The sequence below is a fragment of the Puma concolor genome, chromosome A2, assembly GCF_028749965.1.
Source record: "Puma concolor isolate L17-30 chromosome A2, mPumCon1.1.hap2, whole genome shotgun sequence".
NCBI classification, from domain to species: Eukaryota; Metazoa; Chordata; class Mammalia; order Carnivora; family Felidae; genus Puma; species Puma concolor.
In genome coordinates, this window is record NC_141668.1 from 116,835,604 (window position 1) to 116,863,212 (window position 27,609).

At 43.6% G+C, this 27,609-nt stretch overlaps 1 protein-coding gene across 11 annotated transcripts in view; it reads right to left on the reverse strand.

Annotated features, from left to right (window-relative positions):
• The window catches only part of IFT122 (intraflagellar transport 122), a 74,611-nt gene that overhangs the window by 28,166 nt on the left and 18,836 nt on the right, over nt 1-27,609 (reverse strand). For 9 of the 11 annotated variants that reach the window (XR_015248239.1, XM_086697367.1, XM_025922365.2 and 6 more), the window contains 11 exons: nt 27,040-27,106; nt 25,952-26,098; nt 24,737-24,913; nt 22,400-22,475; nt 15,257-15,448; nt 14,965-15,103; nt 13,578-13,780; nt 12,192-12,329; nt 10,447-10,611; nt 7,646-7,843; nt 2,431-2,571 (listed from right to left, as the gene is read on the reverse strand). Coding sequence is in view for 10 of the 11 variants with exons in the window: in XM_086697367.1 (XP_086553493.1) it covers nt 2,431-2,571; nt 7,646-7,843; nt 10,447-10,611; nt 12,192-12,329; nt 13,578-13,780; nt 14,965-15,103; nt 15,257-15,448; nt 22,400-22,475; nt 24,737-24,913; nt 25,952-26,098; nt 27,040-27,106 (1,643 nt within the window). In the remaining variant the exon portion in view is untranslated. The remainder of the gene's footprint in view (nt 1-2,430; nt 2,572-7,645; nt 7,844-10,446; nt 10,612-12,191; nt 12,330-13,577; nt 13,781-14,964; nt 15,104-15,256; nt 15,449-22,399; nt 22,476-24,736; nt 24,914-25,951; nt 26,099-27,039; nt 27,107-27,609) is intronic. The other 2 variants (XM_086697371.1, XM_025922370.2) reach the window with 1 other exon arrangement.

Consider the following 27,609-nt stretch of genomic DNA (forward strand, 5'->3'; position numbering starts at 1 on the left):
CCCTGAACTTCTTTCTTGCCTCTAGGCTCCCAAGTCTGCCTTATGGAAAGGGGCAAACTAGCGATGTCTTCAAGGTCTTTCTAGCTCTGCTCTGCTAGGATTCTAGGATTTGCCACCTTGAGAAATCTGCTTCAGAGTTCCTTCGACCCTGACACATACTATAGAGTCAGGGGTGCCCTGGTCTGAGTGGTCAGAGTCACAAGGCCCGTGAATAACCTCAGAAGAGGGAAGGAAGCATGGGAACCGGGAAGCATCTGCAGTTCTGCTCAAGGCAGCAGTCCCCGGTGCTAAACAGCTCTCCTCTGCCATCTAGTGAGGACACTACTTTATCTCCCGCACCACCCTCCACCTCCTGTTTGCTTGAGTCAGTTGGCAAAGCAGAAAAAGAAAGGCTGGGGATTCGGGATTTGGATAAAATGGCCAAGCTCAAGTCTATGGTCAAAATCTTGTGGATTTAATAATTTCAATTTCCAGGAAGTGTTTGGGGAATACAAGCTTGGGGTTAGTGTTAAACAAATGATGGTTCATTCCAGCTTTGTTTTGATCCATTTAAACATTTGCTGAGCACCTAACCCCATGCTAGGCAGTGTTGGCTGAACTAAAATGAGGTAGGTGTTTAGTTCTTGGGTATGAGGAGATGACAATCTATAAGGAAGACTTTAAATTTCATTCCAGGCTAGGGGGACTTGGATGGCTCATTCAGTTAAGTGTCCGACTTCAGCCATAATTAAGGTCACGATCTCCTGGTTCACGAGTTCAGGCTCATGTGCTAACAGCTGAGAGCCTAGAGCCTGGAGCCTGCTTCAGGCTCTATTCTGTCTCCCTTTCTCTCTGCCCCTCCCCCGCTTACGCTCTGTCTCTCTCTCTCTCAAAAATAAACAAACATTTAAAAAAATTTAAATTTCATTCCAGGCTGAAAACAAAACATAGTCTAGGAATACTTTGTTATTCTTCATCCCTCCTGGTATTTTGGCAGGGACGTTTTTTGAGGGGGGGGGAGGGGGAGGTGGGGATGGGGGACAGGAGAAGGAAGCTCCCTCCATAAGAATGTTTCCTCCTGCCTCTGAATTCTTAAAGCCCTCCTCTATTACCAGTTTTCTGACACTCAGTAGATATAAAAACATAACATAATTAAATAACAGCAATTTTACTTATTTTAATAACAGCTAGCATTTGTATAACCATTGCTAGTTCTAGAAGCCCTTTTACAATGTGGTAGGTAAGCCTAAGGACCCTGTGTCAGGAGGGCAGGGCAGCTAGTGCATTCACCATCCCCACTGCAGACATGGGAGGATGGACACAGGGCCATCCAGTCTATATATAGCAGAGCTGGTATCTGGCCTCAGATCCTCTCTCCTTTCATGCCTAGAAGTCTAGACCCAACACAGGGCAAGCATCACATATTCCTGTAATTCCTTCCCTGAATGCTCAGTAATATGGACAAAGGAGTATTTGATTAATTGGCTATGGGAAGATAAAGAGGGAAGGGAGGAGTAGGGGAAATGGAGTTGAAGGCCATTCCTTCTCCCCACATCAGGTTCCAGATGAAAACCCAATTCAGACAGAGCTGGGCTTTTTCTGATGTGTAGAAAGGGGTCAAATGTTGTCAGCCAGTTTCTGTAGCTTTAATATACTGGCCAGTAAATGACACCATGAATCAAGGCCATGAAGGTACGTGGGGAGTAACACTGCTGTCAGAATCAGAGAGCTTGACCATCTCTTCACCATACCTAGTAGAGTACCATGAAAAATAGCATTGTGTAATTAATGGCTAATACCAATAAGTATTACACCAATAACAAAACACCAATAATAAAAACTACCTTTGGGGCTCAGTCGGTTGAGCATCCAACTCTTAATTTCAGCTCAGATCATCATCCCAGGGTCATGGGATCAAGCCCTGCATTGGGCTCCATGCTGGGTGTGGGGCCTGCTTAAGATATTCTCATTCTCTCTCTCCCTCTCTCTCTCTCTCTCTCTCTCCCCCCCTGCCCCTCCCCCACTCATCTGTGCTCTCTCTAAAATTAAAAAAAAAATTTTTTTTAAAGCTACCCTTTAGTATGTCCCTATTATTGTGCTAGGTTTTCAGCTAGGTGCTTTACATAAATGATAGCTAATAAGAGTGACAGCTAGAATCTATCCGATATTTCTCCTATATCTGGCCTTACAGACATTATCACATTAGACCCTTTGAATTTTGTGAGGATGAAGCCAATCACCACCCTATTTTTAGAAATAAACAACCTTAGAAACGAGTTACTTGCCCAGACCCAGTTAGGAGACAGCTGAGCGGAGATCTGAACACAGGTCAGCCTATCTCCAGAGCTCTCTACTGTATGCATCTGCCTCTCCATATGTTACCTGGACTCACTTTTGCCTCAAGGGACCCTCCAAGGGTCAGATTCTAGCTCATGCTGACTAGATGCTTACCTTCTTTGCTGTTTCAAACTCTAATCCTTCTAAAGCTTCCATGGCCAGCTCACGCCAATCAGTGTCTGTCACACCCAAGCAAGCAATCTGGTAGGCTTCTTTGAACATTTTCCTATCCAGGTACTGGTACATTGGAGCAGACTGCAGGATTTCATCAAAAAGAAAGAAGACTGAGAGCAATGGAAAGAATCAGATTCATACAAAGCCTGACTCCAGATGTGTGCACTGACTTAATTACAAATGCCTATAGAGGAATACTATAAGGAGTAATCAGTACCCTTCTCACCCCAAATGCCTTCCATTTGTCACTCCTTTTCATAGCCAAATAATTGTGTTCAGCAGCACAAACTTCCTGCTTATCCTTCCCTCCACCATTAGCTTTCCCCACCTCCAGGTCTGTTTTACCACAAGGTATCACCCTCATCTAGAATGCCCTTGTTCCTCTTTACCCACTGGAAAGTACCTATTTGGCTTTGAGGGTCCTGTTAAAATGTCACCTCTTCTGGAAAGTCTTTGCTGACCCCTCAAGGAAAGGAGTCTGAGCTTTCTCTGCCCTTTATCCAGAAGTCAGTTGTGTTATAATGACAAGCCCCTCTCCTCCACAAGTCTGGGGACAACCCCTGAAGGCACTGGTGGGCTTGTACTCACCTCCCCCAGCAGGCCTTCAGTCTCTGTTTGGTGGAGGAAGGAACAACGTTACTGTGAGGAAGGGGTCTGAGGTGGTCTCTTACAAAGAGGGCCAAGAAACCAGCTTACCCAAGAAAGGTAAGTGATTTGTTCCAGGTTACCTGGGAAGGCTGGGAACCTTCCTGCCATCCCTCCTCCCAGACGGGGCTGCCTCACTATGATACCTGTGAATGGTTCCTAATAATTTCTCTTCTTAGGTTTACACATTGCTTTTGCATCTGTCCCAACAGGTCTGTGTTGCAGGTTATTATCACTCTCTGATTACAGTCTGAGGACACATAAGTGGCACAAGGAAAACACAAGGAAGAGCACTTTCCTGGCTCTTGGATGTGGGGTACATGAATATGTGTGCACACAAGAACAAGTCTGAGCTGGATCTGGCGTCCTGAATAAGAAGGCCCTGCCCTTGTTTTAAGCCAGTGTGCTGAAGGGAACTGAATCTTTCTAGTGCAGTAGAGATCAATCAGCCAGTACCTCATGCTAATGGTTCTCAAATGTGGAGCTGAAGTGCTGTTTTCTCCATTTGGGGCCTTTATCTTTGTACTTTCCTGTCTGATTTTTTAGCTTCAGAGTTAAAGCTTTTTTTTTTTTTTTTTTTTCTTTTTAAGCCATTCTGCCCTCTGACAGCAAGATGTGGCTGTTCAAGAGTGCTCATCTGTTCTATCGTACCATTCTGTCTACCTTTCCTTCCTTTAGAGGGGTAAAGGGGTACGGACAGGGGAGCAGCTGAGCCAGAAGCCAGGCCTGGCTCAGTCACATCCTAGCTGGGTGCTTTTTTGGGTAAACTGATTAACTTCTGTTTAGATGCCCTGCCCAGCTCACAGACTACTATGGGCAAACAGGACATGATCAGTACATCCACTGTATTTTCTCAGCACCAGCTCCTCGCCACCTCCCCAACTCTCCAGACTTGTTCCTACCTCTACCTTTCTCTCTGAAACACCCTTGCTGCTCCTCTCTATGTCCCCAGACCTTTCAGGGCTCAGATCAAGTGTCACCACCTCTTGGAAGCTTTCTACACTCCCTGTGCACAATGAGCTTTCCTTTCTAAACTCCTTAGTGAGCACCCTGTTTCAATTTAGTTCTGTTTCATAGCATTTGTACTTTAAGATCGCTAATAACAATAACAATAGGAACTGGGCCAGACAAAACCCATAAAACAGGTATATTAACCCCACCGCATAGAAAGTGAGGCTCCAAAGAGTGAAAGGAGTTGCTCAAGATCCCAGCTGGTTCGGGCAGCAAAGTCAGAACTCAAAGCCAGTGTTCTTTCCCCTAAACTGCACAGCTTCTCACCATGTTGAATACCCCATGAGGAAGCAACAGGCACATGAGAATCGAGGAGACGATGAATGATTAACATTTGGGCTTGCTTGGGAAGTACAATCTGAGAGTGGGAATTTTAAAAATATCCTAACTGAACAAATGCCCTCTGAGTTTTACTTTGTCTCACTATTGCATTCCAAGCATGAAGTCACCACTCACCCCAAGAAGCCTGACAAGGGCTTGTCGCCCTACTTGGCAGCACTGACAAACCAGTTCTTGCACAAGATGATGTAAATTTCGAAAGGAAACCAGAAATCCCCAGAGTGGTCTGATGCTTTCTCCCTCCTTTCTAGGCCAAAACCACAGGATGGCTGGAGGCAGAGGCAACAGATAAATAGCCTTTGTCTTGAGGCTGCCTTTCCTAACCCTTGGCAGTTCTGACCTGCTGCATCAGCAGGATGGCCTTGGTGAAGCCATGGGGGGCTGGGGCGGGGGGGGGGGGGGGGGGGGGAGAGGGAGGGATGACTCTGACTTCTGAATCTTAAGGGCTTGGCAGAGGAAGCCCCAGGCCCCCCTTTTTGACTCTTCTTGGTCAGCCAAAGTCAGGGAGCAGCAAACTGCATTTATCTTTGAGGTTGGGATGGCAGTCTTGGGAGAAAAACTTTCAGTCAACATAGTGTGTTTGGCATGATTAAGAAAGACTAGGTTTCTGGTGGATGCGGTGCATGGATCTGGGATGGGGGGCAGATGAGGACTATTAGGAAACAGTCCAGTAGGGGCTATTCTTGCCCCTCCTCCTGACGCCACTTCCACCCACCTCTCTCCTTCCTTTCTTTCTCTTTCCTTTTCCTCAAATCTGAATTCCATTAACGTTTACCAAATAACTGCTCTGCGTCAGGCACTAATAATTTCTGCATAATGAATAGCAAGGGTATCAACAACTTAGAGGAAGAAGTGGATTCCAGCCCCACCCTTTGTAAGAAGCCAGGCCAGGCTTTTGGTGACTATAAAGGTGGGGAGATCTTGGCCAGGCTGAGGACATAGGATCTCACTGTCCTGCCAGCCCTTTGACCATCCTTTGAAGCCCCTCAATAAAATGGTATCATGCCCTCCACCCTCACCCAAAAAAAAAAAAAAGAAGTTGAGCCGGGGACAGTGAGTAGGGCACGTGTGTGTGGAGGGCAAACACAGACTGATGCAGTCTCTCTGAAGGGCAATCTAGAAATGTGTCTAAAAATCTTTCAAATGTATGTGGTGTTTTACCTAGCAATTTGACTTCAAGGAATTCATACTGAAGAGCTAAGTTGGGACAGGTACAAAGACTCAGCAAGAAAGATGCTATCTACAATAGCAAAAAAGCTGTAAGCAGTGTAAATGTCCAACAAAAGGTAGTGGTTGTGTAAGATGTGGAAGGAACATCCATGTGATAGGACAAAAAGCAGTCATTAAAAACTGGGGCGCCTGGGTGGCACAGTCGGTTAAGCGTCCGACTTCAGCCAGGTCACGATCTCGCGGTCCGTGAGTTCGAGCCCCGCGTCGGGCTCTGGGCTGATGGCTCAGAGCCTGGAGCCTGTTTCCGATTCTGTGTCTCCCTCTCTCTCTGCCCCTCCCCCGTTCATGCTCTGTCTCTCTCTGTCCCAAAAATAAATAAACGTTGGAAAAAAAAAAAATTAAATAAATAAATAAATAAATAAATAAAAACAATGTGGGGGTGGGGACAGCAGGGAGGCAGGAATGGTTATAATAAAAGGGCAGCCCATGGGGCACCTGGGTGGCTCAGTCAGTTAAGCATCCGAGTTCGGCTCAGGTCATGATCCCACAGTTTGTGACTTGGAGCCCTGCACCAGACTCTGTGCTGACAGCTTGCAACCTATAGCCTGCTTCAGATTCTGTGTCTCCCTCTCTCTCTGCCCCTCCCCCACTCATGTTCTGTCTCTCTCTCCTTCAAAAATAAATAAACATTAAAAAAAAAAAAAAAGAAAGAAAAGGCAGTCCAACATTAGAGATCTCATGGGTTGGTGGTGGGAGACACATGAACCTATCCAGGTAATACATGTATACTATAGTTTTGCAGACTGCTACCAGTGGGGAAACTGGGCAAGTTGTACAAGGGGTCTCTGTATGGTTTCTTATAACCATAAGTAAATCTACAGTCATCTTAGTATTTTAAAAATACTAGGAAAGTATATTTATTGATGTGGAGCCATGTTTCCAGTAGACTGCTGAGAGAAAAAGCCACACTGCTAGCTGACAGGCAATAATTCATATAGTGATGGGCCGGCAATATGTAAATGTTAGGTTAAATTGGAAGACAGTGATAAAGGAAGATGACTAAAAATCTCTCTCTTTTATGGTCCACATTCAGTAAAGGAAGAACAGCAAATCTGAGGTTTCATAAATTAGATTTATGATATTTACAGTAGATTCCACTTTTGTTTACAATGTTCATATAAAATTATATACTCATAATTGTATGCTCTGCATATATTACATATACATATAGAAAAAGCCTGGGTGGATATGTTCTAAGACGTTTAAGAGTGATTCTCTTGAGGATGGGATTCTGAGAGCTAAGTCTTTCCTTCGTGCTTGCCTTTATTTTACGGCATTTCTACAATGGGCATGATTCACTCACAGAGCAGACAGGCAGCCTGGACAGCTGGGATTAGGCCAGACCAGACTTGGGTTGTCAATCTCTGCCCTCCTGTGTTTCTGTCCTCCTGTTTGTGGCTCCAGGTCCCCATTTCTGTTCTGGCCTCCTCCTAGTTTGAGAGACTTGTGCATAGTCCCATGCTCCCTTCTTGGCTCACACACCTCAGCGCCCCGCCCCTCCATCCGACCCACATTCTCTTTCCCTCACACACACTACCATGCTCACACATCTACGCATATACCCAGCTAGACTCCCAGCTTTGCTGGCTTGCTCCACTCTGCCCCATGCACGGCCCTCAGTGAAACAGACTCTGTCTGCAGACAGACAACCCTGAATACCCCTCCCTGTCCCAACCAGGAAAGGGAGACCAGAAAGAATTGGAGGCTCAATAGGGTGGAGCTGTTTGTCCAAAGACACACAGGTTGTATAAGGTAGAGACAGAGTTTCAGGTTCTCGTCCAGAGTACCTTCCATGACATCATAACTGCAACTCCTCTCTCTTCCCTCTCTCCTCACCATCCATCCCCCACCCAATACACAAATGCATAGCCTGGCTTCCTGGGTCTTGTCTGCCCTGCCACAGCTGAGAGCTGACAAGCACCCTGGTTACCTGCGGCACCTCCACGGCCGACATGGAGAAGACATGGAGGCAGAAGATCTTGGAGCCATGGTAACCAACCACAAAGCCCTGTAGCTTCTGCTGGTGCACAGGGAAGGTGCTGGCTTTGATGTTAAGGTAGCCTCCTCCTGAGAAGCAGAGCATGTCCTCACACTGGGTGTTCCAGGCCACACTGTTGGCATTTGGCTCCTGAGGAACAGGAATAGTAAGGATCCTTTGACAACCACCCTGACCTTTGCCACCATTCCTGCATTCAGCTAGGCACTTTTTAAAGCCTGAATCAAACTAAATTGCTAAGAGTGGGATGGGGGAAAAGGGAGGAAAAGGGAAGCAGAAGAAAAGGATAGAAGCATAGAAGCAAAATCCTCTATGCCTCTATGCACTTGTTTATGTTGGAATTTTTTTAATAAACAAGCATTACTTTTGAAAAAAAGTATTATTATCCCAAATATTAATCATTACCTACTGAGAGAATGAGCAAAGTGGCTTTACTTCTGTTACAGAATGAGTACACACAGCTATACACAGAAGATTTAAAGGGATATGTTGCAGGGCTCCTGGGTGGCTCAGTCAGTTGAGCATCGGACTCTTGATTTCAGCTCATGTCATGATTCCACGGTCATGGGATTGAGCCCTGCGTCAGGCTCCGTGCTAAGCATGGAGCCTGCTTGGGGTTCTCTATCTCTCTCTCTCTCTCTCTCTCTCTCCCTTCCTCTTTCCCTCTCTCCCTCTCCCCAACCCATACGTGCACCCGCTTTCTCTCTCTCTAAAATAAAACAAACAAGCAAGGGTGCCTGGGTGACTCAATTGGTTGAGTGCCTGACTCTTGACTTCAGCTCAGGTCATGATCTCACAGTCATGATCCTGTGGTCATGAGATAGAGCCTTGCGTTGGGCTCTACACTGAGTGTGGCACCTGCTTAAGATTCTCTCTCTCCCTCTCCCTGCCCCTTTCCAGTGTGTGTGTGCTCTCTAACTCTAAGTAAAAACAAAAATAAAACAAGCAAACAAAAATAAATAAAAGGATATGTTTCAAAGAATTAACAGTGATTGTTTTGGGGTGGGTGGAATTGTGGGTGCTTTTTCATTTTTTATGTTTTTCGTTTGCCTGAAATTCTCTTTTGATCATAAACATCTATTATTTTTTATAATAAGGAAAAAAACTGTTATTTTTACATTATAAAATAATATATCATCTCTGCATTTACAATTCTCATGCTGTAGAAATACAGTCACCCTGGGGGGCACTCCCTCTCCTACAAGTTTTCTGCTTAGCAATGGAGCCCCAGGGAGCAGATGTTCATACCTTTCTGCTAGAATCTTTTACAATGTCTGAATCTTTTATAATGAGCATGGATTACTTTTATACTAAGCAAAAACAATAGAGCTGTTTTAATTTTCAGGGGGCAGGGGCAGTGGAGAGAAAAAAAAGATAGTTGGGAATGCTTATATCTTCTGACAAGGTCTGAGAATTACCCTCCCTAGCTACTACAGAACCTTCAGTGGAGATGGGGAAGGACACACACCCTTCCATTCCTATATGGTTCTAGGCTCAGACACAGATTCATAACTGGAGGCCTGCTAACCTACCTACAGGAGGTAGTGTTGAGGCTGAGGAGAGGAAAAGTAACATTTAGGGCCATGTTTTGTAAGGCACTGAGCTACTTACTGTAGTCTCGTTTAGTACTGTAGCAATTCTGTGAGGCGGCAATTACAAGTTCAATTTCAGAGAGAATAAAAAATTCAGGTTCAATGAACTGTGCTAACTTGCTTGAGATCACACTGTAAGTGGTGAGGGTAGGACTGGAGCCCAAGTCTGTCTGAAGACAAAGCCTATGCTCTTTCTTTCCCCTTAACCACTCTGCCTCCACAGCGATGTAAGTGAGTTGTTATCTACTGGAACCACCTTGGGCTAGCAGTAGCCAGGTGGCCCCTTCTAACTGACTGAGGCAGCTCCCTACACTCTAACATCCCTCTGTCCTGCTGATTCTGCTCCCAGGGACAAAGAAGAGCCCTGAGAAGGGGACCTCAATCTGCCAATTAACACTGGGAAACTTGTGGCTGAAGAAGCCAGTCAGCTTTAGGGGAAGCTTGCTTCAGGCAAATGGGCCCTGACCTCTTATAAAGCCCTATACAGGCAAAGAGTGGCACTGAGTCTGGCAGAAAGCCAGCCAGGTGGTGGGCATGAGGCCTTTGGGCTCTCTTCTCCAGTGACACACTTCCACCGGCCACAGGACCAAATGGTGTGTAAACTGCCTATGCCCCCAAACAGTTCACATTTTGCTGGCTCTTATAGCATCTTTGTGAAATAAATAGAAGGGAGGGCTTCCCCCATGCCTTCCCTTCTTTCAGATGACAAAACTTGTCCTATTTCTTTACTACGTCTTAGGTCACTCATAGATACAGGCATATCTCCAGTAGGTGAGAAGCCCTTTTGCAAAAGAATCATCATCTCATTGAACAATACACTGAGACCCTATCACATGCCCCACTGATATTTATTATTATTCCTTTACGGTTCACAGAAAGAAAAGTGTTACTTGCTCATCTTATCTGTGAGGAAACCAAAGTCCAAAGAGACTTTTTCCAGCTCCTGCAGCTCATGTGTGGGAGGGGGTGGGCTGTGCCCTGGGGCCACTTGGGCTCTGCACCCCTGCTCAAAGCCTATACCCCTCCATGTCACCACTCCTCCCAGAGATCTGCCTGGGAGCCAGAGCGTGAGCACCTCCTGCAGGAACTAGGAAGCTAAAAAAGAAGTCAAAGGACCATGTCATGGAAACTCTGGGATTTCACCTGAAAAAGCAACTCTTTGGTATGGATGTCATACACCAGGCACATGTCATTTTCATCCACCACGGCCAGCTTCTTACGGGAGGCACTCATGTCCAAACAGCGCACAGCTGTGGCCTGCTTTAGCAAGACGATGGCAAAGAGATTGTCCACAAAGATCTTTAGGATCTGGCAAAATTTCAGAGAGGAAAAAAAAAAAAGTGAGTTACCATGGCAACAAGACTCTGGAACTCTGCCAGGTATTGGAATCCCATGTGTTCTACAAGCACAACTCCCACTAACTTCAACAGAGGCTCTGTGCAGAGAAAAGGACTCATCAAAAGAAGGGAGTGGGGACTTATCCTTAGGAAACCAGAAGTACAGTTCCTCAGAGGTTGCCAAAGTAATGACGAGCCCCAAGATGCAAGAAACTCTCTTAAATGTCTGCTTGACGGGGATTTGTTAATAACATTACCCAAACTTCAGAGTTGGGAGATCTGAGTCACACTAACACAGGAAGAGGCTACTTTATTTTTTTATTTTATTTTTTTAATGTTTTTATTTTTTATTTTTGAGACAGAGAGAGACAGAGCATGAACGGGGAAGGGTCAGAGAGAGAGGGACACACAGAATCTGAAGCAGGCTTGAGACTCTGAGCTGTCAGCACAGAGCCTGACGCAGGGCTCGAACTCATGAATCGTGAGATCATGACCTGAGCCGAAGCCGGACGCTTAACTGACTGAGCCACCTAGGCGCCCCAGGAAGAGGCTACTTTAAACACTGACAAGACATCTGGTGTAACTACAGCAAAATAATGATGATGATGATGATAAGGATGATGACAGCTATCAGTTATTGACTATTTTTGACAGCCTTATGCAACATGAAGCATTATCCTGATTTGTAAAACCTCAGTCTCAGAGTGGCAATGTGACCTGCCTAGGGTCATACAGCCAGTAAGCAGCTAAGCACAAACATGACCCCAGGTTGACCTGCCCCCAAAATCCATGTTCTCAGGTCTCACAATGGAAGTGACAGCTGACCGTGAGAAAGAAGCAGACTTTCCACCCTTTGGTAGTGCTACCCTGCAACCCGCACTAATTCATACTTCATGACTTCTGTCCCCAGGAAAGGCCTGATAAGCCTCAGCCACAAGCCATCTGCTAGACAGCTTGGCTCTCAGGCTAATGCGGTTATATTCTCACTTTCAAATTTCCATGTAGCCCACTTAGAACTTTTCTTATTTTGAGCAAAGAACACACACACAAATCTGTTTAACTTTGTATAACCTAGATTTTCCATGTCTATATGAGCAAAGGGCCCAGTTTTCTTACAATATCTAGTAATAATTGCCTGAAGACCAGTACCCTCTAAGACACAAGCTGAAACTCACTGCCTTAATCCATTCATTGCCCTAATAGGGATCTGACCTAAGAATGAGCTATGCCTCCCTCCTTAGCAAGCCACTGAAACTGCACCTCTAACAAATCTCCCACCTTCTGGATGCCCTTAAACCCACTAATCCACTCTACAGGCAGCCCAGAGGCCACAGTGCCAACCCTGCCAGGATGCGCATGCTAGAAGTCTTTGGCCTGAAGCTGTTCTCAAAACATGAAAATCTGGGTTGCCCTCCAATGTGCCTATGGCAAATGTGGGGTGGGGGACACCCTTTTTCCTGCCCCAAGAAACCATTCAGGGTTGTAATGAGACTGGTCCCTGTGTCAGCACACAGATTATCAGCCTGATGGGAGACACGTGAGAACACTCACCTGTCCATTCTTCAGGCCTACTAACAGACCTTCCCTTCCTGGAGGGCCACCAATCACCTTGATATAGCGAATAAGAGACTCCATCTGCCACTCCCGCTCTTTCACTCCACTGAAGGACAGGCACTGTAGCCGTTTCTCCTAGAAAGCAAACCCAGTTCTGCATGGATATTTGACAGAGTAAGTGTTCCCAGCCCTCCCCAGGTGTTCCTGCAGGTGAGGGATGAAAAATACCTCAGGGTCTATTGGATCTAGTCCCCATGACTGGCATTGTTCGTTAATCCTTCACACAGCCTTCACCACAGAGCCCAGCTCAGCCTCACATCTTCTGTGCAGACCTCTAGGCAGCCACAGCCAAAGGCAGCATCCAAAAGCATATCTTTTTGCCACATCTATCCTATAACTTGTTGCACCTCAAAACTGCTTTTAGTTCTAGACATAAGAGAGGTTTTAATTGTATCTTACATACAGTGGTTTTTAAGTTTATTTATTTTGAGAGAGACACAGTGTGAGTTGAGGAGGGGCAGAGAGAGAGGGAGAGAGGCAAAGAGAGAGAGAGAGAGAGAGAGAGAGAGAGAGAGAGGGAGAGTGAGAGGGGGAGGGAGGGAGAGAGAGAGAGAGAGAGAGAGAGAGAAAGAGAAAGAGAAGGAGAGAGAGAGAGAATCCCAAGCAGGTTCCATGCTGTCAGCACAGAGCCTGATGCAGGGCTCGAACCCACAAAGCTGTGAGATCATGACCTGAGCCAAAACCAAGAGTCAGACACTTAACTGACTGAGCCACCCAGGTGCCCATACATACAGTGATTGCTAAAGAATTTCTTAAAACTTTATCACTTCCAACAGGCCTACTTTTATGAATCCAAATCTACCTCTACTTCCAAGAAAGATGCTGGGCTGGCCTTATCTCAAAGTCTTTCCAAACTTCTCTTGCCATTGACTTAGACATTTTCTAGGAAGCTCTAAGTTGAAAAATTTTTTTCTGTGAAAAAAATCTCTCAAAAAGTAAAACTTCCTTTACTATTTTTGACTTGATATCATAAATATTTTTGTTTAACAGATAGTAAAATATACATGTAATATATATATTACATATATTTACCAAAAAAATGATCATTTCTATCAGTATATGCTTTAAGTCATTAAAATATGTATGATCCTAGTATAACAAAGTGCTTTGCAATACAAAAAGGAATTTTCCTACTTATGGTCCGTGACTTTCCGGTAGAGTCCAACTCCTCTAGATGTCAATAAAATGAAAGCAATGAACAGCTACTGAGTTTGAGGGAAAGGGACTTTCTTGGTGTCCACCTTTAAAACAATGAGTTGGGTACCCTATCCTTGGAGGAAACATGAAGAAGATTCAGCCCGATTCCTCCAACCTGGTGCCCACCTGGCAGAGGATGATGTGATCGGCACACACCACCAGGAGGTTGCATTCAAACTTCTTGACAATCCTCTCCTTCACCCGGTAATGCATGTCTGACGAGTCGTCTGAATATAACTCATAGACGAGGATTTTCTCTGGCAGTTGGATAGCTAATCGATTTTTGTAGATGGCAATTTTCTTGACAAGCTCTTTGCATTTAATCCGAACTGTCAAAGAAAAAAAAAATTCTAGCTCTAGCATGACGTTAAGTAAGGTAGAAGGCAGAGAAATTAAAAGCTGTCATTTAATGGCAATTAAAGGACACACTTCCATCAAAAAAAAATCTTTACAGACTGTCTAATATGTACAATCAGCTCTACTAAATATGGGAATCCAAAATCGTATACAATCTTTGTGGTCCAAAGCTTACACCTGAGTACGGAAAGTAAAATTCTTAGCATTACCATCACTTACTGAATATAAGTTTAAAACTCCTCTGCACAGCATTAACAGCCCCTGATGATCAGAAGTCCATCTGAATAAATACCCACATCTCTGGCCACTCCCCACCCACCACCCTCAATAACAGGGAAATGCATGTAGTTTCTGTATACACTAGGCTCTCACACTCTAACTGCAGACCAGGTGGAGAAAGTGTCCCCAATAAGGGAAACTGGGGAACTGCCCAAGTAGCTATACCCTCACCAGCACAGCTGGAATCTTCAAACAGAGGTGCTCCCATATGGGAACCAAAGGATGCCACTGAATCTGTAAGACAACCCTCAGTGTGCATACCCACACACAGGCACCAGGCAGTGTGCTGTGGCCGAACATCTGTATATGAATACACCTGAAATAAGTGGATCCTTAGCCCATTTAATCAGCATGGCTACTGGGTGGACAGCGGAGGAGGCTGAGGTTCAGACTGACTGTGCTAGGCCTGGAACCCAGATCTTCTAAGCGTGTGATGACCCATTATCCCTGCTTACCTCTGGGGTAAGGACCCACCAGCAGGCAAGTGGAGATGAAGGTGAGAGAGAAGCATTCCAGTATATCCACACCAGAGAGGATACACATCCACAAAGACTGATGCAGCTCAGCCACCTTGGCTCTGATGTGTCATACATTATCCTTCCCTTAGTCAAGAAGTCCACGTCCCCCTTGGAATTGGCAGCAGCAAAATTATGTGAGTCTGTGCCTTTTTTTTTTTTTTTTTGAGAGAGAGGGTTTATTGCTTTCTTTAGATTCTCAAAGACATGTACATCCTCCCCTTACCCTCAGAAAAAAACAAAAGAAGAACCAATGTGTCCAATGTGTTTCCAAAAGACTGAGGAGGAACATTTCCTATCATTTTACTTGCTCTGTCAGCAGTCCTCTCAACCTATCCCTCTTCCCAAAGTCTGCCTTTTACCTTTCTGCTCAGTGATCAGGTGCTGCACGATGACATCAGTCATGCTATCCCTGTAGGCATACCGGTCCTTGTAGAGACCGTGGACAGTACTGAAAATAAGCTGGTAGAAGGAAATGGTGCCATCTTGGCAGCCTACCACCTGTAGGGAAAGAGAGTTGTCAATTCCCAGCTCTCTCTGGAGAAAGAGTCTGCCCTCCCATTTGTCAGGAGCAAATGTCAAGGATCTGACTGGCTACACATGGCTGATGTCTGTGCCTAGTCAGGCAACAGCCCAACAGAATGGACTTCTTACCACGTAGTTGGAGTCAGGTTTCACTTTACACGTCCACACCCAGGAGTTCTGCTCCCCAACAGTCCCAAGCCGTACTCCGTCCTTGGTGAAAAGGGATACTTGTTTGTCTGACCCTCCCAGCAAAATGTACTCCCCTTTAGTAAAGTAGCTGAGGCAGCAGGGGTCAAAGTTCAGTGACCGATCCTTCCCAATCTGAGGAAAGAGAACACACACCAAGGGAAAAACCATTCCTAAATCCATACTATTCACAATACAATTAAGGGCTTTTCCTAATGACTTTAATGGGGGGAGTCAAGAAGACAAGGGCAAGCTGGCCAGAGTTAACTCCTGTGTGATTCCATCATGAACACAGGCCAGCCTCCTCTGGAGCACCCTGCTTCTCCCCTCCACACAGCTGAATCCTCCACTGCTTGAGTTGGCAGTTATCTCCCGGAGTCCCACTAGCTGCTCCAGGTGTGTGTCTTAGCTTCTCAGCCAATCTGGACCCTCCTCCCACTGGGACTTTCTCCCACAGGCCTCCTCCACACACAGCCTTTGCAAGGATTTCAATGGTTCCCCTCAGGTTGGTCCTTCCCCTTCCCCTTCCCCTTCCCCTTCCCAAGTATTTCATCAAGCTAAATTCATCTGGTTTAAAAAATTGTCCTCTGTTCTGAAACTACACCCACATACTTCTCTTTATAACAACCTTACTGAGGTATAACTCATATACCATACAATTCACCCACTTCAAGTGTATAATTGGGATGCCTGGGTGGCTCAGTTGGTTGAGCATTCGACTCTTGATTTTGGCTCAGGCTCCCTGTGTCAGTGCGAAGCCTGCTTGGGATTCTCTCTCTCCCTCTCTCTGCCCCTCCCCTGCTTGCTCACCTGTATGTGTGTGTGTGCACGCATATGGTGTGCACATGTGTGTGCATTCTCTCAAAGTAAATATACATTTAAAAAAAGTGTGCATGGGGCGCCTGGGTGGCGCAGTCGGTTAAGCGGCCGACTTCAGCCAGGTCACGATCTCGCGGTTCGTGAGTTCGAGCCCCGCGTCGGGCTCTGGGCTGATGGCTCAGAGCCTGGAGCCTGTTTCTGATTCTGTGTCTCCCTCTCTCTCTGCCCCTCCCCCGTTCATGCTCTGTCTCTCTCTGTCCCAAAAATAAATAAACATTGAAAAAAAAAAATTTAAAAAAGTGTGCAGTTAATTATGCAAACATCATCACTAATTCAGAACATTTCTATCACCCCAAATAGAAACCACATACCTGGTAGCTGTCGATCTCAATTCTCTTTTCTTTCCCTCCTCTGTCAACCACTAATCTACTTTCTGTGTCTATAGTTCTGCCTACTTTGCAGATTTCACAAATCTCCAAATGGGAGATGGGATCTCACAATTTATGAATTGGATCACACAATTTGTGGCCTTTTGTGACCAACTCATCCATATTGTAGCGTGTATGAGTACTTCATTCTTTTTCATTGCTGAATAATATTCCATTACATGGAATCCATTACATGAATATACCACATTTTATTATCTATTCATCAGTTAATGGCCATGTGTAATTTTTGACTATTATGAATAATGGTGCTATGGATATTTGTGTACAAGTTTTTATGCAGACATGTTTTCATCTCTTATGGATACATATATCCAGGAGTGAAATTGCTGGATCAGCTGGTAACTTTATGTTTAACCTTCTGAGGAACTGCCGTATTTTTCAAAGTGACCGTAACATTTTATATTCATACCAGTAGTATGTAAGGGTTCCAATTTTTCCAGCCCAGTGGGTATGATTTTGATTTGCATTTCCCTGATGTCTAATGATGTTAAGGACCTTTTCATGTGCTTATTTGGCCACATGTATATCTTGTTTGGAGAAATCTCTATTCAAATCCTTTTTCCAGTTTTTAATTGGGTTGTCTTTTTATTATTGAGTTGTAAGAATTCTTTGTATATTCCAGATATATGTCCCTTATTAGATATATGATTTGTTAAAATTTTCTCCAATTCTATGAGTTGTCTTTCAGTTTTGGTACTGTCCCCTTAGCTTTTAGGATGAAGGTCAAGCTCCTGAGCTCAGCTCCCTTGGCCAAGATAAACATCTTATAGTTTGCCAAGCAGACCCTGCTCTTTCAGACCTTCATGTCCTCACAAGTGCTATTCTCCACCACCACCCCAGCCAGAACTATCCTCCCTCTCTCTCTCTCCACCAGGTGTCATCTCCTACAAAAAACATCCCCTATCTCTTCACCCTACCCAAGGATGCTCCCTCCTTTGTGTTCCCATGGCCCTGTGCTCACCTCCCCCACAGCACTGCTCTCAATGCTCTGTAGTTACAGGTTTAATTTGATGTCCTCTCTCCCCTTTTAACCTGTTAAAAAACCGAAGCTCCTTATTGTCACTGGAGTTTTTTGCTGCCCTGAGGGTGCTTTTTGTAAATAAAAAGACTATTTATGATTACCATTGTTAAACTAATAGGCAAAAAAAAACAAAACCTCACAACAACAGTTTATTAAAGAAATAATCCTAGGGGCGCCTGGGTGGCGCAGTTGGTTAAGCATCCGACTTCAGCCAGGTCACGATCTCGCGGTCCGTGAGTTCGAGCCCCGCGTCAGGCTCTGGGCTGATGGCTCAGAGCCTGGAGCCTGTTTCCGATTCTGTGTCTCCCTCTCTCTCTGCCCCTTCCCCGTTCATGCTCTGTCTCTCTCTGTCCCAAAAATAAATAAACGTTGAGAAAAAAAAATTAAAAAAAAAAATCCTAAAAACCTGGTTCCTCATTAAGTTTTTAAGTTCAATTTACAAATATTTTCTATTTATAAGTCTAGCAAAAGTAAACAACTAATTGAAAAGGGGCCTCTGATTATCATTTACTGAATTAAATTTTGAACAGATTTTAAAATCCCTTAGTTTAAGGGATTTTAGTTGATTCCCTTAAACTAATTTAAATTGCAATAATTTTGGGGCACCTGGGTGGCTTAGTTGGTTAAGGATCTGACTTTGGCTCAGGTCATGATCTCATGGTTTGTGGGTTTGAGCCCCACGTCGGGGTCTCGGCTGAGAGCTCAGAGCCTGGAGCCTGCTTCAGATTCTGTGTCTGCCTCTCTCTCTGCCCCTTCCCCACTCACACTCTGTCTCTGTCTCTGAAAAATGAATAAATGTTAAAAAATTGTTTTTAATTAATAAATTGTAATTATTAATTTTATATATTCAATTTTCCTTTATAAAAATTTCAAATGCCTAACACCAAAATTCCCCTAGCACTTATATAATGATAGTAAATCCCCTAGCACTTATAGTAATGATAGTAAATGATAGTAAGAAAACTAAAAAAAATCTTATGAGTCATGACATAGAAGGTTTGCAGCTTCTGGTAATGGCTCACTAGTTCCCACTAGGCCAACTCTCCTGCAGGTAACAACTATAAATGCTGAACCAACTATAAATTACAACCACCTGAAGGCACTACAGAGCAACCAGAAGCAGACAAAAACTGAAGACACATGAGCATTTGGAAGAAAGGACTGGCCCTAGGTGAGTTTCTTATTTTTTTAATGGCTTTTTGCCTGAGGGCAGGCCCTATCAGCACCCTGTTGGATGAGCACAGAATTTCAAGCCATGACAGCTTAAAAATGAGGTGGGAAATCCCAGAAAAGAGACATGCAGAGGGAGAGCCAAAATTCTGCACATACACTCTGTTGAATATCTGGAGTTCCCTGAACTACACACATGTGGGGCAGATGCCAAGCAGCCCAGCAAGGCTAAAGAGCTGAACAGAGACTTCAGCTGCTGCTCACACTAGAAAGATGGAGTTTGAATGTTGAGTCCAGCAAAGTTAACTACCTGTTTTAAAAAAGCTCAACTACAGCGTGCTCTCGGTCTCTCTCAAAATAAATAAACTTAAAAAACAAAAACAAAAAACAAAACAACTACACAATAATCCTCAGAGGAACATGACAGAAATTAATCCCTATGATGTACCTATGATGTATCATTTACAATGTCCAGAATATAACCCAAAATTCCAAAAAGCAGAAAAATATGAACCATATTCAAGAGAAAAGACAATGAGTAGATACTGACCCCAAGATAATTCAGATACAAATTAGCATATGAAAATGTTAAAATAGCTATTATACTATGGCCAAGGATATAAAGGCAAATATGTCTACATCTATAATGAATGAACAAATAATAAAAAAAGAATCAAATGGAAATCTAGAACTGAAAAATGAAATAACTGAAACAAAAATTCACTGGATGGGCTTAACAGAAATATTACAGATGACAGAAGAGTCAATGAAGTTGAAAACTGAGCAACAGATGAGGGGGGGAGATTTAAAAAATGAAAAGGCCTCAATGACCTGGAGAACAGTATCAAAAGGTCTAATGTGTAATTGGAGACCCAGAAGGAAAGGAGAGAATGAAGAAGAAAAATTATTTGAAGAAATAACAAAGAATTATTCCACATTTGCTGAAAGAATAAAGACATAAATATATAGATTCAGGAAGATCAGTAATAATCCCCCACCCCACCCCAAGACAGAAAATATAATGAATCTCTTTAACATTCCAATATTACTTAGGTACTTACTAAAAATTTCTTACATCTTTCAATTTAAAATCAGACGTATAAATTGATTACTCAATTACAACTTCTAAATGGTCATCACAAGACAGATATGATAGATATTCTAGTATGGATTCTAGCATCAGCCTGCCTGGGTTCCAAACCACACTTGGGCACTAACTATACTGTATGACTTTGGGCAGTCATTGAACCTCTCTGTGCCTCAACTTTCTTACACGTAAAGTGGTGGTAACAGTACATACCTCACAGAGTTGTTACAAAGATTAAAGAGTTAACCTTATAAAGAGTTTATACAATGCCTGAAACTCAATAAATGTTAGCTATTATTATCATTAACCCAGATACCCTTAAACATTATAAACACTTAAAAAGCTAAAAATACACAAATTGTATATACCTAAGACCAACACAAAAGTATAGGTTTGATTTACTTCATCATCCTATATTTAATTCTAAACCTTCCCAGATTTAAAAGACAACCACTAAGGAAACAATTTTACTGTCCCAAACCAAGTGGGTTATCTCAGCAGAGTTAGGTTGCTTATCATTCAAAAACTCTGGGCCACAACATGAGCTCTAGTGCTACATACATGCAAGATACTTCCCATGGCCCTGACCACCAGGTCAAGTTCTTTTTTATTGTCACTGTAGCAACAAGACTCCATTCTCTCTCTGTGTAGTGTGGTTATTTGTTCCCAAGAACTTCCAATACCTATGCCCAGTGCCTGGTACACAATAGATGTACCAATAAATATGTGTTGAATGATGATATACACACATCAAGTGGATGAACAGATAGTCCAGGGCTAGATACAAGATAATTAAAGTGAGGGTTTGGGGAAATCAGCCATGGGAAACTCAGAAGACACTTCACTATTTTTATCTTGTCTTTACTCAACTATGAAAAAAAAAAAAAGACAAATGATGAGGTAGAAAAGAAATGGCCCCCAAACTAGGCTACATAACTGAAACCCCTCTTAAGGACTAAGAATATTACTAAACAAAGGCTCCGTTGAACAGGCTGTATTTCTCACCTGTTAGGCTGTGGTACCTAAGCCATCCCCACCACCTTCAGTCTAATCCTTGGTGTCTTCTGACTATAACAGGTTTTCCTACCACCAGGTTCTATTTTAATGTACCCTCCACAGAAACAAGGAATTCTGAAACAGAAAGCTGACCAAGTCCCTCCCTACCTAAATCAATGACTCCTAAATACTTATAGTATATGAAGTTCAAACTCCTAATTAATTCACACTACTCAGGTCCTTTAGAATCATGTCCCCATCTTCCTTTCTAGTTCCATCTTTTGTCCACAATTCTCAGGATCCAGTCACTCTGAACAATACACTGTTCCCTGAGTTGACATATACCTTCATTCCTCCCTACCTTTGTAGATACTATTTCCACTGCCTGAAACACTATTCCCAATGTCCTCTGCCTAGCAAACTCTTGTTTATCTTGCTCAAAATCTCTCATTTCCACCAAGCAGTGGTGTTATCCCCTTTTGTGTCCCTATGGCAGTCTATCTGTACATCTCTTTAAGATACCATGTATCAGGGTGCCTGGGTGGCTCAGTAGGTTAAGCATCCAACTTCGGCTCAGGTCATGATCTTGTGGTTCATGAGTTCAAGCCCTGTGTCAGTCTCTGTGCTGACAGCTTAGAGCCTGAATCCTGCTTCAGATTCTGTGTCTCCCTCTCTCTCTGCCCTTCCCTCACTCACACTCTCTCTCTCTCTCAAAAATAAATATTAAAAAATTAAAAAAAAAAAAAAAGATGCCATGTATCATGCTGCACTGGGACTGTTGGCCATCAACTGTGTCCCTATCAGCCTGTGAGCTCTCAGAACAGGGGCATTAAGGGGCGCCTGGGTGGCGCAGTCGGTTAAGCGTCCGACTTCAGCCAGGTCACGATCTCACGGTCCGTGAGTTTGAGCCCCGCGTCGGGCTCTGGGCTGATGGCTCAGAGCCTGGAGCCTGTTTCCGATTCTGTGTCTCCCTCTCTCTCTGCCCCTTCCCCGTTCATGCTCTGTCTCTCTCTGTCCCCCAAAAAATAAATAAACGTTGAAAAAAAAATTAAAAAAAAAAAAGAACAGGGGCATTAATTTACACAGTTATATGTCAGTAGCTCCTAGCACAGGTGAAGGTCTGACCTAAGTGGGTGCTCATTAATGTCTACAGAATGAATAAAGCAAATAAAGGAAGGTAGAGTCATAACTAAGACCAAGGCTTTAGAGTCAGAACAAGCTGGGTTTCAATCTCAGATGCTACCCATTTACTAGCAGTGTGGGACCTTGGGTATAATCTTTATTTCATGCTCTGAGTCTTGTCTACTCGTTTCTAAAAAGTTAATAACCAGTGTACCTACTTTGCAGGGGTTTGTAAGAATTAAATGAGATAAAGTATGCAAAACCTAGGCATAGTACCTGGTATCAAAGTAAATGTTCAATAAACAGGAGCCAACAAGAATAATAATGTATAATTACCAAAAATATAACCTCTAAAAGTGAACAGATTATAACAAGCATGACTGCAATTGTATCTCCCACTGGGTTTGTACAGAACTACATACCTGTTTTCCACTCAGTTGGTAAAAGGATAGTTTCTGTCCCCAGTCAGCTACAGCCAGGATGTCATTATGTTCCTCTCTAATCAACAGAAGACAAAAGAGGTTATGTGGGGCCATGGCCTGAGAACTGTAGCCTTAAGGCTTTAACAAACAACAGAAAAAAGAAACCCCTGGCCAGACTGTCAGATTACCAAATGTTATATAGCAATACTAAGGCCAAAAGTTGTAACATGGGCCAACCCATCAATCAGTCCAGTGGGATGAGGCAAGGTGATCCTTCTGGGATCTGTTATTTCATTGAATGCCCTACCATAGGCTGTGGTGCTGGGCCTCTGCCACAGTGAAGAAGCTAAACCCCTCATTTCAAAGCTTCCTGAGAGCAGTGCTAAGAAAGCACAAGGTTGTAGAGCCAAGAGTGCCTTTTATTTATGTACTATAAAATGTGGGGATAGGGGCACCTGGGTGGCACAGTCGGTTAAGCGTCCGACTTCAGCCAGGTCATGATCTTGCGGTCTATGAGTTCGAGCCCCGCGTCGGGCTCTGGGCTGATGGCTCAGAGCCTGGAGCCTGTTTCTGATTCTGTGTCTCCCTCTCTCTCTGCCCCTCCCCCGTTCATGCTCTGTCTCTCTCTGTCCCAAAAATAAATAAAAAACGTTGAGAAAAAATAAAATAAAATAAAATAAAATAAAATAAAATAAAATAAAATAAAATAAAATAAAATAAAATAAAATAAAATAAAATAAAATAAAATAAAATGTGGGGATATGATGAAGCAAATCTATTGCAATGAAAGGGCAATGGGTTGTCTGATGTTTTAATGGACAGAGAGGAAGTTTGCTTGCGCTTCCTGAAGAGGGAAAATCAACACCTAAAGATCAGTTCTCTCACAGTTAGGGTCCTCAAACAGGTGAAATGGTTTCTGACTAGATGAATAAAATACAGTGTGCTCTCTGAAGACCAGCAATTGCCTTTGAAACTGACCACCTATCAGAATCAGTGCCTTGGGACTAGGGCCGTAGGACCAGCACACCGGAGAAACCTCTTCAGCTGAGGCTGGGGATCAAGCTACTTGGGAATCTAGTTCAAGAGACAGACATTCTCAGCCCTTGAGACCTGGTCTTACTCCACCTAATGTTGCCTCCTCTTTGTTTATTAATTTCAAGCCCAGGGCCTGAGGTCATCTGGTAGCACCATTAGATATGCAGGCAAGGCGGGGTGCAGCCTCACTGGCAAAACATAGCCAAGGGTGGCAAACTGGCAAATATAGGCACTAATTCACAACTAAGGGAAAAGAGATGAAGATGGAGAGGGATGTTAACAGGAAGGGACCTGCAGGTGAACTCTGTAGGATTCATATGAGGTCCAAACACAGTCCAGGAACCCAGCCCATGGTGAACCTTCTTATGGAGGTCACATGTATCAACTGGATTGGTAGTTTTCAACCTCCTTTTTCCCTTTTCTTTTTTATTCCTGGAAGTGGGACAAAATCTCATGTCAAGCAATAAAAGGGGCCGATCTGACTGAAGCAAAAATAGGGACCTGAAGCCCACCCTTTGCTCCTTTCCTTGTCCCTCATCTCCCACCTCCTTCTTCCAAAGAACCCCAGATATCAAAGAGCACAGTTTGCAAAGTCCCAAGCTAGATCACTTTTGCCCAATCAGAATATCCTGGCTACCCCAGGTTTCCCCATTCCAGTATGCCAATGTTTTCCTTATAGGCAAACTCGATCAAAAAGAAGAGAGAATGCCTAGACAGCCAGGATTTGGGTGTGAGGATTGTGGGTAAGGCAAGGGCTTCCTCTCCGATACATGTCCTGTCAAATGCAAGGTAAGGTACACTATGGGAACAGGCTAAGAAAGGTGTCTAGTAATAGAGGAAGTGTTAAATGAATTATGATGCATCCACACAGCGTATCCTATGCAGGTATTAAAAATCCTCTTTTTAAAAGGACCATTAATGTTACCAGAAAGAGACTGCTTTATGATGGCTAAGTGGAAAAAAAGAGTCAGATATGATTTATTTAATCATATGAACACACTGAAAGACTGAGGGGGAAATACACTGAAATGCTAATAATGATTCCCTCAGCGGATAGGGTTTTACAAAAAAGTTGGAACTTTCTCCTTTAGATTTTCAGTATTTCCTAAGTTTCCCAAAGAATCATTTTATAACATAAATTATAAGGGTGGGCTCTCCCCCTTGCTGGGGGAGCTTTCACCAACAATTCCCCCAAACCTCTTAGAAAGGGACTTCAGAGCAGTGTCTGCCTGGCAGGTCTATGCTGGGGCCTCGACCCTTCCAAGGGGGGAGGGGGGCTCTTGCTCCTCAGGACACACTCACGAGTTGTCGTCCCTGAGACTGTCGTCCTCTTCCTCTGGTTCTTCCTCCTCTGCCTCACTACCCTGACTACTGTACACTGCTGACTTCAGAGTGGAAGGGATTTCCTGAAAATATCTGTCGACCATGACTTCCTGGTCATCCTCGTTTTCTCTGTTCATCCAGAAACTCTCCCATCGGCTGTAGATAGTAAGTGGTTGTTCACAATCATGTTGCCTAGAACTGCACTAGAGCTATAATTTCAAAACCTGTCAAGAAGCCCCTGAACCCTGCCCGGAAGAGGACAGCAACCAGGTATATTGGGCATCCTGCTTCTCATGAATTAAAAATGGTACCGTGCAGCCACAAAGTCATCTGTGGCCACAAAATCAAACAGCAGGAACTCTGGGGTAGGCTAATGGCCTTTGAAGGCATTAGATATGCATGGTACAGTCCTGGGCTGGACACAATTATTCAGGAAGAAGCATAATAATCTGGTGTAAGAAAGGCAATGGAATCAAACAACCTTGTAAATCAAGTAGGTACCACCTGTAAAATGACATTGGGCTGGTAAACAATTAAGTCCTTTACTTCAAAGGACTTTGTGGGGGTTACCAAGAATTTAATAATATTAGAGGATTATACAAATAGCACCTAAAGTTATTAGTCTACCCTTAAAGTCACATGGGCAGAAGAGGGAAAGTGTGTGTAAGGTTTGAGAAGGTAGATGCCAATTGTTTGTGGAACTATAGGCTTTGAGGACATTTCTAGACTTAATTTTTACTTTTTTGGCAAGGGCAGCAAAAAAGGCTCATGAAACAGCTATTTATTATTGGGTGGGCACATGTTCTGCCCAGAATTGAAGGGAAGAAATGAAAAAGGGAAAAGACCCAAATAAAGCCACAGCAAACAGGTGAGCTATTAATTCATAAAGAAATGGGCTTTCTGTAGCATATGCACACACAAACACACATACACACACGCGCGCGCGCGCGCACGCATGCTTTGGGCTGGCCTAGATAGTTCATCTGCTTAGCTAAAATCTCTGGGATTCATTCCAAAACTCAAGATGGGCTCTTAAAAAATTCCATTCAAATGGAATGGGTTCCAGAACAGATCAGTCAAATGGAGTGAGAAGCTTTTGAATGGAGGGACACCTTAGGAAGAGAATTCAGCCTGCTGAGAAAGCTCTTTTTCTTAATAGTATTTGTCCTAGAAGGAGGACAGCTATAAGATTACCTTGAAGGGTTCCAGCAGATGGACCATATGGGGGAGAGGGAGCCCCCTGGCCGCTCAATCTTCACTTTTTCCTCACCATTTTTGTTCCGTATGCTGATGATCCCATTGAACATTCCTAGAGCCAGGTACTGACCATCATTTGTCCAGCTGTTCATACAACCAACAAAAGGGCATGGGGAGAGGGAAAGGAACACACAGAAGGTAAAGCCAGTGAGGAGGATGCCCTGGTCAAAATATAGTCTAATGAGGCAGCAACAGAAGGGCTCATCCTGGTCCTGATATAAAAATCAGAGGACCAAACATCAAGCCCCATTTATTTTTAAAATCAACAGTGAGATGTGAAGGCAGTATCACCCTTTCCTGAGCTCCCACGGTTTTCTGTACATACCTCCATGAAAGCCCTTAGCTTGTGCTTGCAACACTGAGCCAGCCTCTATTCTCCACTCACCATTTCAACCTCCTCCTACTATAAGATCACCTAAGAACAGAATCTGTGTCTTGGTGTATACCTAGCTTCTCAAATAAGTAGGTGCTTAACAGATATTGAAAGAATGGCTACATTCAGAATCTGCACAGCCAGAATAGCTCCTATTTATAGAGTCCTTAATGCATCAGGTACTGTGTTGTTTTATACTCAGTTTGTGCACATTTCACAACAGCCCTATTGAGTATTTTTATCTCTATTTGTAAAATGAGGAACCTCCTAGGGTCACAGAGCCTATCAGTGACTAAATCTGGATTTAAATCCAGGTCTAGTATCAAAGCCTATGCTTTCTCTTAGCACACATGCTGCCTGGACAAGGACAGCCTCGCACCTCCAGAAAACCTCCACTGAGTATAGCTTTCTAGCTGAGGAAACTTATTACTAGATAATTACAGGAAGGCAACTTGTAGTTCTCTTTTGCTTGATGATCAAAGGCACAGGTCCCTCCCATCAAGGAGACAGTAAAAGAAAAGAGAAAACATAGGGGCCCAAACCAACTAGGTCACGCAAGAACTTTTCCACTGTGTGACCTAACCAGATTCTAAGAGTCTGTTTAGAAGAGGAGGGGATATAAAGCCTACCTTCAGAGCTGCCTTTAACTCACCTGCAGCAGGTGATCTTGCTACTGGATTTATGTTTGGAGACAGACTTCTGTTCAGGAGACCACAAGCCTTCAACACAAAATATATAAAGGAAGATAAGATTAGATGGAATATTACTCAGCAATAAAAAGAAACAAATCATTGATACACCTCCAGGGCTTCATGCTGTATGAAAAAGCCAATCTCAAAAAGTCATGTACTATATGCTTTCATTTTATAACATTCTCAACATGGCAAAATTCTATAGATATGGAGAACAGCTTAATGGTTACCAGATGCCAGGGATTAGGGATAATAGGAGGGGGATGGAGATAAAGGAATGTCTTTGTGGCAATGGTAATCTACACACGTGATGAAATGACAGAACTATATACACATGTTGTGCCAGGCCTCATTTCCTGGTAGAACTCTACTATCTTTGCAACTGACAGCAAATCTATAATTATTTCAAAAGAAAAAGAAAAAACAGCAAGGTAGATTCGTGAATTTCTAGACTGGTGAATTTCAGAGGTTTAACTCAAAGAAATGGCAACATCACAGTTTATAACTATTACATTACAACCAGGGTACAA